At 56.0% G+C, this 10,894-nt stretch overlaps 3 protein-coding genes across 3 annotated transcripts; 1 reads left to right on the top strand and 2 right to left on the bottom strand.

The window, feature by feature from the left end:
- Window positions 1–332: 332 nt before the first annotated feature.
- Window positions 333–975, bottom strand: EX895_005996 (uncharacterized protein; the record flags this gene model as incomplete). The annotated part of the gene is made up of 2 exons (XM_029886588.1): window positions 333–875; window positions 973–975. 2 exons carry the CDS (start codon window positions 973–975, stop codon window positions 333–335), a joined length of 546 nt encoding a protein of 181 aa, XP_029736901.1.
- A 607-nt stretch (window positions 976–1,582) lies between these two features.
- Window positions 1,583–2,845, bottom strand: EX895_005997 (uncharacterized protein; the record flags this gene model as incomplete). Its single annotated transcript, XM_029886589.1, has 1 exon — window positions 1,583–2,845. One exon carries the CDS (start codon window positions 2,843–2,845, stop codon window positions 1,583–1,585), a length of 1,263 nt encoding a protein of 420 aa, XP_029736902.1.
- Window positions 2,846–3,552: 707 nt separating this feature from the next.
- EX895_005998 (uncharacterized protein) lies at window positions 3,553–6,825 on the top strand (the record flags this gene model as incomplete). The annotated part of the gene is made up of 1 exon (XM_029886590.1): window positions 3,553–6,825. The coding sequence occupies one exon, from the start codon at window positions 3,553–3,555 to the stop codon at window positions 6,823–6,825; it is 3,273 nt and encodes a 1,090-aa protein (XP_029736903.1).
- Window positions 6,826–10,894: the final 4,069 nt, after the last annotated feature.

Here is a 10,894-nt window from a genome sequence, read left to right on the forward strand (position 1 = left end):
CGCCGCGGGGTTGACACGGGTTCCGACTTGTGAATGGAACGGGCCAACACAGTGGGATCCCGCTGAACCACGTGCGCGACGGGTGAGAGTACGATGTGATGATTGCAACGAGGATGTAGACGCTCAGCAAGGGAAAACGTGATGTACATGGTGTGACGACAGTCAGACAGAGACGGACAGAGACGATGGAGAGGAGGACGAAGGAATAGCACGACGGAAAACAGTGATATGATAATGGGATGCAAAGAGCCTGCGCGAGAGGAGGATTGCCTTGACCTTTCAGAGCAGATTGTGGAGCTTCGAGTGAGTGAAGACAGGTCCGCGGGGCTGGACTATGACGAAGCTGTCTGTTGCGCACCCGCAGCTGTACCCGCTGCCGTGCCCTCCTCGTCTTCCTCCGGGATGGCCTCCGGCACCTCTCCGTCGTCCAACCAGCTGGCCTCGACCGTTGCCTTGACCCTCCTAACGTACTCCTTCATGTTCTCCCTATACAAACTCGCCGCCTCGGCATTCGCAGGGCTGTTGGGGTTCGGATCGTGCAGCAGACTCTGAATGCTCGTCAAGATCGCCGCCACGTCGTACGTCGGCGACCACCTGTTCTGCAAGATGTCCAAACACAGCTCCCCGTTGGCGTACACGTTCGGGTGGAACATCTTGGACAGGAACTTGACGGTAGGCGGCTTGTTCGGATACGACTCGTCAAAGGTAAGCACGAGTTTAAACGTGCCATCCTCGAATGGCGTATCGGCGGGTCCGAAGATGACCGCATTCCAGATCATGAGGTTGTCGGCACATGGTGCTCCGGAGATACCTCCCGGTGGGTCGGTCGACAGTCGCTTAAAGTCTCGAATCAGACGCTTTTTCGATGGTGTGGACTACCAAGAGGACGAGATGACAGGAATGCAAAAGTGTTCCAGTCAGCTATGCTGTCGCTATACAGCCCATCCTCGGACTCTCTGGATATATACTCACCATATTGGGCTATTAGCTATCGCTGTTAAGGATCGATACTATATCCCTTCCGTGTGTAGGTTTGGATAATGCGCAAAGATCGATGCTTTGAACAGCTGTTGCAGATGCTTCGGCTTCGGTACTGGCGAACAAGAGTAGCAACGAGATAAGCTGTGCGGTGATTGGGCTTGTGGTTCTGTAAGAGATTGGGCGAAGGATTGAAGAGGTGGTCTTGCTGAAGAGAGAGAACGTCGATGATGGTGGTAAGCGCGGCAAAGCGTTGTTGGTTGGTCCATTCGCACAGATGAACTCGCTGAGTCGGATTGAAATTGTCAGTATAGGCAGCTGAGCCATGTTCACACTTCATTTGCCGCTGCTTGGAGCCACTCAGACGAGGCGTTTTTGGCGCGGATTTCCACTCCACACTAGAAAAGCATACCCTTGCAGTTGGCGCACCCGCGCCCAAATTCGTACGAAAGGCGACAACCACACTCCGAATCTCTGTCTCTGTCTCTCACGACAAGCTCACACCAACTCTTCGAGCTTCCGTCGGTCTCAATCAATCAACCAAGACTGTTGGGAATAAAAATGCTGATTGCTATCTACGGAACGAGTGACAAAGAAAGCAGAATCAGATATTGTGGCCGAATTGCCTGAGCTTCTCGCAGCTCTCGTAGACTTCCTCGAGGATCCTTTTCGCTGCAACTTCGTCGCCACCAATCCCGAAGAATCCCTTGGCCGATTGTAGCCGCCTCTCCTGGTTCTCCCTCAGCCGCTCGCATTTGGTGTACAAGATCTGCTGGTACGCATTCTCGACGCGCTTTTCGAACCCAGCCAAGTCCTTGCTGCTGCGTTCTCCAGTGACAAAAGGATGGTTGTTGAACTGGTGGTCGTTGACGTAGTAGGGAACGTTGTGTTCAGTTGTCATGCGTTGCGTCTTGTACAGGCTTGAGGGCGTCCATTGGAAAGTCGGGTCGGGTGTCGAGAACAACGACGGCGCATAGGCGAGCAAGCTGAACAGTCCCAGCACGAGCAGCGGCAGCAACTGCAACAGGATGTTGGCGTTCTGCGGATCTGCTTGCGCTCGACGCGGACCTGGGCGCTGTTGTCGGAACTGATGCGTTCGCATACCTGGACCACCGAACGTGAAAGTGGTGCCGCCGAATTGCGTTCCTCCCATGCCACCTCCGAAGAACATGTTGAACAGATCGTTGGGGTCGATCTCGTCTGCGTACATTCCACCGCCCCGGAACGGCGTCCCCCTCATGCCTCCGAATGGATTGCCGTGGCCTGCTGCAGCGGCGCCTGCTGCTGATCTCGCGTTATCCGGATCGCCTCCGTATCGGTCGTATGCGGCTCGCTTGTCTGCGTCGGTGAGGATGCTGAAAGCTTTCGAGACGACTTTGAACGCCTCGTCGGCACCGGGAGCACCGTTCTTGTCGGGATGCAGCTGCAGCGCGAGCTTCTTGTATGATTTCTTGATGCCGTTCTCGTCGACCGTCTTTTCGACGCCGAGCACCTTGTAGAAATCACCTCCTGCCTTTTTGACCCTGGTCACCACTTCCAGTTGCGCTTGCGTGTATGGTCTCTTTGGTGCCGAGTGTGTGGCATCTGAGGTCGAACGTCCGTTTGGCTGAGCACTTGCGCGAGATCGAAGCCCTTCGCTTGAGGAGGAAGCACCAGCAGCAGCGGATGATGTCGAGGCCGATGCAGAGGCCGAAGCTCCGCTGCCGGAAGCACCGCTCTTCTCTAGCCTGACGAGAAGCGCTTCAGCGGAAGGCGTCTTGTAGATGGCGATGCTCTTCTTGGTCCACTTGATTGCAGCGGCCGTGTCGCCGTTTGCATCGTGCTTGAAAGCAAGCCGCAAGGCTTTCTGAGCGTCTTCTGCCTCCATCGTGATGCAATGGTCGGCGTGTGAGCGAAAGACGGAGCAAATCAGAGATCCCTTGAGCAGGTGTCTCGTGCTGTTGCAAGCAGGATCGAGTCCAAGGGTCCGTGCTGTTGTTGCAAGCACTTTTAGGGGAGCTGTGCCGAAAGATTGAGGGGTAGCGGGTGAGGGTGCAGTGTAAGACGGTGGTTGCACTTCAGAGTTAATATCTCGACGAAAGCGCTCAGAACTTGACTTCGGTTGCACGGCCTCAATTCTCAGGGCATCTATCTCTTCCAGAAGTACGTGTCGTCCGTCAATCCGGATTTTTCACACAATGTTACATTTGTTCATGTCTTGAAGCAATCTGGCCGAAAAAGTCGCGTTAGGCAACCGACAACGGGGCTTGCATTCTTACGGCGCATTCCGGCGCCTCCACCACCACCACCGACGCAACCAAGCATCATCTGTTCATCACCACCTTCTACCTCAACTAGTCGGTTGCTGCTGTCCTTTCGACGCATCACGATTCTGACAGCATCTTCACCGCGACCACATCTCATCGCGAGCAACGAGCGCTGGCGCCGTCTCACGTCATTCTCATGTCGAGCCGCGACTTGTAGTCTCTGGCCTTGCTGGCTCGAATCTCGATTTACTGAATCGCTTTTGATACCCGGACTCGACTGTCCACCACAACTTCTCATCATTGCATTGCACTCACGAAAAGAGCCAACATGTCGTTTAACTTCAAGTGGCCGACATTCTCGGAAGAGTTCCACGAGAGTGCCGCCCAGATGCTCAATAGCGCGCTCAACCGTGGGCCCAAACCAAAAGTCATCGCCGACGACATCCTCGTCGAGGAATTGGGAATGGGCACCATTCCGCCCGAACTCGAAATCCTCGAGATTGGCGACCTTGGTACCGATCGCTTCCGTGGCATCTTCCGACTAACGTATGCAGGCGACGCGCATCTCGTTCTAAAGACCAAAGTGCAGGCCAACCCACTCTCAAAACCTAACCGTCCCGACATTGGCCTCTTTCCCTCATCCAACGCTTCGAGAGGCATCCTTTTTGCTGCGGCGCCGCTTATCGTACCTATGCACTTGCGACTTTCCTCGGTCAAGCTTCGTGCTATCGTAGTCCTGGTCGTTTCCAAGGCAAAGGGCATCACGCTCGTCTTTAAAAACGATCCACTCGAGAGCGTAGAAGTCAGCTCCACTTTCGACAGTGTCGCCGTCATTCAAAAATACCTTCAGCAAGAGATCGAGGGTCAGCTCCGCGAGATGTTCAGAGAGGATCTTCCGGGCATCATTCACAGGCTCAGCCAAAAGTGGCTCAGTGGCGAGGTCAAGTCGGAAAAGGATACGACCAAGGACAAACAGAGGGCACAAGCAGCCGATGGACAAGCTTCACGACCCAATGAGCCTACACTGGCCCGCTCCAACAGCGAGCCTTTAGCTGTCCTCGAGACTGCATCCACACCTGGGGGTACACCGCGACGCAACAGAAGCAAGAAGCACGCCAAGGCGGGTGGGAGCGTTGCTGGCTCGAACGTCTCGCCCAGCCGATCGCCTCAAAAGCCTCGCTCAAGCATGCGACGTCCTCGCCACGTCGCAAAAGCTGCATCTACATCCGCTGTCTTGCTTCACAGCGATCTTCCCGCCACGCACACGTCACCATTCGATGCCGCTTTCCCCGAGATCGAAAACTACGACCCAACCTACGGCTTGCGTCCTGACGATCTGCCCACCCACAGCGGATTCTCTGGTCTTGGTCGTTTGGCCCAACGTGGCCTCGGCGGCCTCAAAGATTTGACCGCCTCTCCCACGCCGGATCGCGCCCCAGAGAGGCACGACATCGATCTTGATGGAGCTGATGTGTTCGAAGACTTGGGACAGCGTTTCAATGAACCAGCGACGGAGGCTGGTCAGGAGGAAGACGAAGACAGCTGCTCGCAGCTCGGTGACCGCACCCAGGATGATGTAATGACCGATTCGGACCTGGAAGCAGCCTCGGACGACGGTGGCGACGACGTCTCCGACCTCGACGTGCAAGAAGAATCTGGTCTCGTCGATGCCTCCATCGACTACACTCGCTTTGGCTATCCACCCGCGTCAGCCGCCTTCTCCGACACCCACGAGCTGAACCGGGCCTCCTCCATCATCTTCGATGACGAGCCTCAGTTGTCTACAAAGCGCAGCAAGCGTGGCTCCGTCTCCGGGCGGTCGACTGCCGGCGCTGGAAGGCCCTCCTTCAGCCGCTCCGAGAGATCCGCTGGCACATCTTCACAACGGAGGAAACCCGAGCCCGAGGTGGTGTACGAGACGATTCCTGCTGTGGGTGGAGGGACGGTAACACGCCCACGCGTCTATCACATTGCAAGCAAGGTGCAGCCACCCGAGGTGGATTGGGATGACGAAGATACTGCGAGGCCTTCTCAGTACGGTGGCACACCATCGACAAGAACGGGGGCAACACGATTTGGCTCCGATTACGGCAGCGCCACCATGGGAGCTCAGAGCTCACGCACCAACACGGTTAGAGGCATCCCCGACTCGCCGCACCTCGAAGCTGCGTTCGTTTCGCGTGACAGCAGCGAAGATAGCTTGGTGGACCTGCCGCCCGAGTCTTATCATAGCAGCGATGCATCTCTTCAGCATGCTCTCGACGCTGCCCACTCATCTGCGTCGGCTTCGAGTTCCAGAAGAGGTGCAACCAATGCCCGTCCCGCTTTGACGAGCCGCGAATCGTCGTATCGCGATCTGTCCAGCCAGGACCTGCACTGGGACCACAGTGCTGCCAGTACCGCGCCGACCTCGTCTCAATCGCAGAACTGGGACATGCACAGCAGGTACGATGCTGCTGTCCGAACCGCCAATGTGAACAGGGGCTCCGACGCCCAGTCCAACTCGGGCCTCACCTTCCGCAAGAACAAGAGCGCCAATCACCAGCGCTCTCAGACGATGGGCGGTGGCAGCGGCATGCCTCGACGTCGTGGCGAGGGTCCCGGTCTGTCTGCCACCCCAGCTCGAAGCCGTGACTCATCTGCGGCGCGTCCTGGTTTCATCACGTATGCCACGTCTCCGCCTGGTGATTCGTCGTCGTGGCAGCGGAGTCCACCTCTGCGTGCTTCGTCAGATCGGCACGCCGCCTTCTCAACTTCGCCGGGTGGAGCGCAAGATATGCTCTCCACTTCGCCGTTCCGCGACTCGAGCTTGCATCACGGCAGTCCACGAGGCGCATCGCACATCGCAGGGGCGTTCGCGAGCGCAAGCAACAGTCCACAGACGGTCGGGCAAGCCAGAGGCGCGCAAGGCTCGGGCCTCGCGCCCACTCATTTGTCGATCGATGCCTCGGCGCACTTTTTGGATCTGGTGAAGTCGAATCATACCTTGAGTCCCTTCACGCGCAACATGGAGCATTTCACGGTGCGCAGTGCGCCAGTGACGCCTGGTTGGCAGACCGCGTCGGGCAGCGCAAGTGCAGTGGGAAGCAGTGCTGCGAGTGGGACGGGCACCACCAGTGGAAGCTCTCAGACTGGCGCGAAGGCCAAGCATGGCCAAGGCGCTGCCAACTCGCAGAAGCCGTCTGGCGGCAGTTCTACTGTCTCGGAGCAGAGAACGCAACGTGATACAGACTCTGCTGGCCCGTCCTCTTCGTTGCCAGCTCGCAGACGACGCACCTTCCAGCTCGGATCGTCGAGTTCGCCTGAGGACACCACAGCGTCTCGGTCCAGCAAAGCGGCGGCGACGGAGGATCGTGAGGGCCCAATCCCCACCAGCGGTGTCGTTGGCCAGGGGGACTACGGATTCTCGCGCTACGCCGGATCGGGCCCCAGACCGTTCCAGGCGCCTGGATCGTCGGCTTCGTCTGTCACGGATTCGTCCTCCAAAGGCCTACGATCGGGGATCAAAAATTTGCGCAGGAGAAGCAGACCCGATTCCATGGGTCCGCCTTCGGAAGCTGCACGACTGAGTTCGCTGAGGTGGGAGGCGATTCACGAGTAGGTGGACTGGCTGGAGCATATACTTTTTGTTTTTGGATACCCCTCTTGCTCAATGAGCAGATGTGCTTTGGCTGCTTATCGCACCGCTCACAATATCAGACTTTCACACCGCTCACAAATATCAGGCCTTGCGTGATAGCGTTGAAAAGCTCGTGGCTCAATTTGCATGGCATGTCTATCAGATCTTCACAAGCAGCGCTAGGACCTTGTGTGGGATTTCTTGGCACCTCGTCAAAGTGAGATGCCAAGCTCGGCTGCTAGACGTAAAAAATGCTGCTATTCATGGTCTACGAGGCTTGTTCGGCAACACACGTGGGTGGGGGTTTAGCTGGCTTGCGTCAGGTATCTGTGTTCGGAAGCGGCGAGCCGAGTGGCTTCCCCTTGGCAGGCTCGCAGCTAGCAGATTAGTGACACGTCCACGCCTGGAGTCAGGAGCTAGTGTCTATGGCACCGGAAGCATGAATCCGAAGCGCATGGCGAGATAGAAGCTCGAAGCTCGGGAAGGGGGCCAAGCGAGTCGAGAGCTCGAGGCGAGATGGTGCGGGATGTCTTGGCTTAAGGGAGGTTGGAATGGGGGCGAGCACCGCTTGCACCATGCTCTCCATGGTAGCGACGAACAAGCGCTGCGGAAACAGCCGCAATATGCGGGTTCCGCGCTCGACAGTCTGACAGTCTTGGCATACCAGACACATGGAGAAAGGCGGTGCGATGTTGAACAGCTGGGTGCTTTTTCTTGGCTCGATTGTTGCTTCGGCAAATCTCACAATAGAACAACTTGGCACCGCAGTGAGAATTGACCGATCTCGAGTGAACATCGGCGAAAGGGCTCTACGAAAGAGGAACGTGGAAGAACAAGCTCCTCAGCAATGGCATCTGCTCCTCCTCGACGAGCGCGAACTTTGCATGCAAGATCAAGGAGACAGGCTCGTGCGAGCCGTGCGGAGCGATCAAAGCGGCGAACCGATCTATAGTGGGGACCCGCAACGCCCAAACCCTGCTTTGGTATTGAGATCGTGGGGTAATGGACCTGCTGGAATCAAGAACACCACCAGGTTTGGTATCTGCTTGATCGCAGAATTCGCGCATTTAGCGGCCAGGGTCGCCGTCCTATGACGAGGAAGCGCCTCGCCTTGGCAACGACGAGGGTTGAGGGTTACCTGGAATGAACAACGAAAGTGGCCCGCTTTTGCCAAGAACCCGCCAATGGCGGAGCAGAGAATGTTTGGCCGGAGGTGAGGAATTTCGCCGTTGTACCGTTGAGAAGAAGTGTCTCGATTCGAGATGGTAAAGACCGAGCACAGTCCGATCAACCCGTTGGCTCTCATCACTCACACGATCTGGGGAATCTCGCTTTTGCCAAGCCAGTGAGCAGCCGTGGGTCTTTCCCCGCCCCGCCCTCGAGACCCTGGCCGACGCCGCAAACGTAGGACGGCATCTGATGAGCTTGATCGGTCGTGAGCCAAGACCAAGATTTTTTTGGACACGGCATCGAGGTCGGTTGGTTTTTCCGTGGCACAAAAAACTCGCTAGGGTCAGGCATGATCCGGCATGCGATATTTGATCGATTACGCACAAACCGGCTCATTACTCTCTTTTTGAGAGAGGAGAGGCTTGTTCGTTTCGCACCGCGGGGATTGCAAAGCATCGGGACCCGTTGCTCTCAAGTGCAGCTCAAACCAGACACTCTCCCGAAAGTCAGCGACAAGCTCAATGGTCAGAGATGCAGAGAGCAGGTTCTTTATCCATGGAGCAATGTCGTGCTTTGAGACAGCATAAATTGGATTAGTATCGTCGGTCGGGATCGGATTATCGGGAAGCAAAGCCGTGGTGGGGGCCTGGCGTGAACAGGTGTGACAAATGCTTTCGGCGCCGTGGATCCGAATCGTGTCGAGCGATCGAGCTTGCTTGTCAGATAGAGCGATATCCTGGAAGTTAAATGTCGAGAGGACAAAGGGCTTCGTGATTGGGGGTGAGAGTGTGGACGGGAAGAGCGCCCCTTGTGGCAGCCAGTTTCGCATGATTTGCTACCCTCTCTCGGCATCTCGCACATGTCGTCTTCGGCAGGCTTGCATACCGGGCCCACACACTGACGCCTTGGCATCTTGACATTCGAGCCGTGACAAGGCACGGTTTCGCGTGCAACGACGACCAATGGCATGCTCCTCGTTGCCGTGCAAATTCATGCACCTTCGTTCCCGGTACACACACATATAGAGACAGAGAGAGACCGGTCAAATTTTCGCGACTTCGCCCGCCTCACCTTCGGATTTCCAATTGAATCCAGCCATGGCCCTGAGATAAGCTGGTGAAAGGAGAAGGCTAGACTGCGAGTCCAGAAGGAGTCGGTCAGACTTGATTGACTGAAAAAGAAAGTGTCTCTTTTGTGGCCCCAAAGGGTCAATTAGTCGGTGGTGTTTCGTCGCAAAGAAAACCGAAATGGCTTGAGCAAGCCACGCGAAAAAACGGCAACAACGAAAGCGAAGATCCACGAGACCGGAAAATTCTCCGACAGCTCAGTGCGAGAGAGAGAGACAACGAATCGGTGTCAAGGCGTGGGCGCAACCCTTGACCCACGAAAAAATTCTGCACCACCAGAATTGCGATTTCTACTTCTTCCTTCAAAAATTTCAATTCTGCGGAGCCACACATCCCACCCTTCGCGTCGACTCTGCGAGCCTATGTTTCTACAGTTTGGTGTGATTTGACGCACCTCCAACCAAGAGGTCCAAGTCGGTCTCCTAATTTGTTTTTCGATTCAGAAAAGGCACCGAGAGATCTGCAGGCAATAATCTGACTTTTCGTCCCTTCCTTTCTCCTTTTTGCGAAGATTGGCCGGCGACCGACGTGCAGATACGACGTAGGGAGGTCTCGGCCGCGAATCCTGACTGAGAGGCGCTGAGAGGCGGCGGAAGATCTACCCCACTGTCTGCCATAGTCGGTTGTGTTCCCCCCACCCCCCTCTGACAGGAATGAGGAGTGAGCTTCACGGTAAGACCCGATCTATGGAAGGGCATGGTCTCTCGCTTCGTTTGAGAGTGACAGGCCAAGCATTCCTAGCGCTCTCTTGGCAGGGTCTTTTCTTTGCCAAGAGCACGCCGAAAGCATGGGGAGAGGAAGGGGCGAGCCGAATTCTAATTTCCCTTTGTCCACGCCGTTGTTGTCGGCTTTGGCTTTCTCGTTTCTGTCGGTGGCCCCTGAGCTCGAAAGGTCAATGTCTGCATTGGGTGCCTGTGTGCGTGCCATTTGCGTACGCCTTTGATCTGCATCTACATTTGAGATGCGCAGCGACGGAAGACGGTCTTCCTCGCTGCTCGAGGCACATCGGGGAGTGCAAGGCATTCTGCGGGTGTCGTGCAGGGGGAAGTGCGAAACTTCAAACAGTCTGTGGCCGGCCAATTGGTGAAGAAAAGCGGACTACTACAGCTCTGTGAGGTGGAACGTCTTCGAGCCAGAATAGCGCGGATTTTGCTGCTAGAGAAGGGTCGAGCTGCATTCTTTTTTTTTTCGCCATATTCTTTTGGATTTCAAATGCGTGCAGTCTGCCTCTCTCTTCAACTCCGAGAGATCTCAGCTTGAATCGGTGCCTGTTACCCTCAGAGGCCGTGATTGCATCTGCGGACCGCAGCAACAGCGGTCGATCACTGCAGCTAACAGCGCGCTTCCTCTGCCTTCTGATTGGGTGCCTGATCGTCGCGGTTTGCAACCAGCCAGAAGCGACATCAGAAAGTCGGAGGCACAAGCTGTCTCCTAGCCACACGAAAGACACCTTTTCGAGGTAAGACGATTTCGTTTGCGACCCTGGCCAAACACCTGTCGCAAGGCTGAATTGAATACTAGGCACGGAGCTCGTGATCAACCTCATTCCAGTTCGCAGTCTTGGCCTTTTTCCACCCAAGTTGGACCAGGGGTCCTGAACGCTAGTGCGTCAACGTGGACACGGTGCACTGTCGGTCTACGGAAAAGAAAGGTAAAATTCAAACAAAGGCGTCGAGGCAACGCCGCCTTGCTACTAGCCTACTCGCTTCGCATGTCAGAATCTAGAAGAGCAAAGAGTGTTAATCTGAAACAGA

The sequence above is a fragment of the Sporisorium graminicola genome, chromosome SGRAM_8 (assembly GCF_005498985.1).
Source record: "Sporisorium graminicola strain CBS 10092 chromosome SGRAM_8, whole genome shotgun sequence".
NCBI classification, from domain to species: domain Eukaryota; kingdom Fungi; phylum Basidiomycota; class Ustilaginomycetes; order Ustilaginales; family Ustilaginaceae; genus Sporisorium; species Sporisorium graminicola.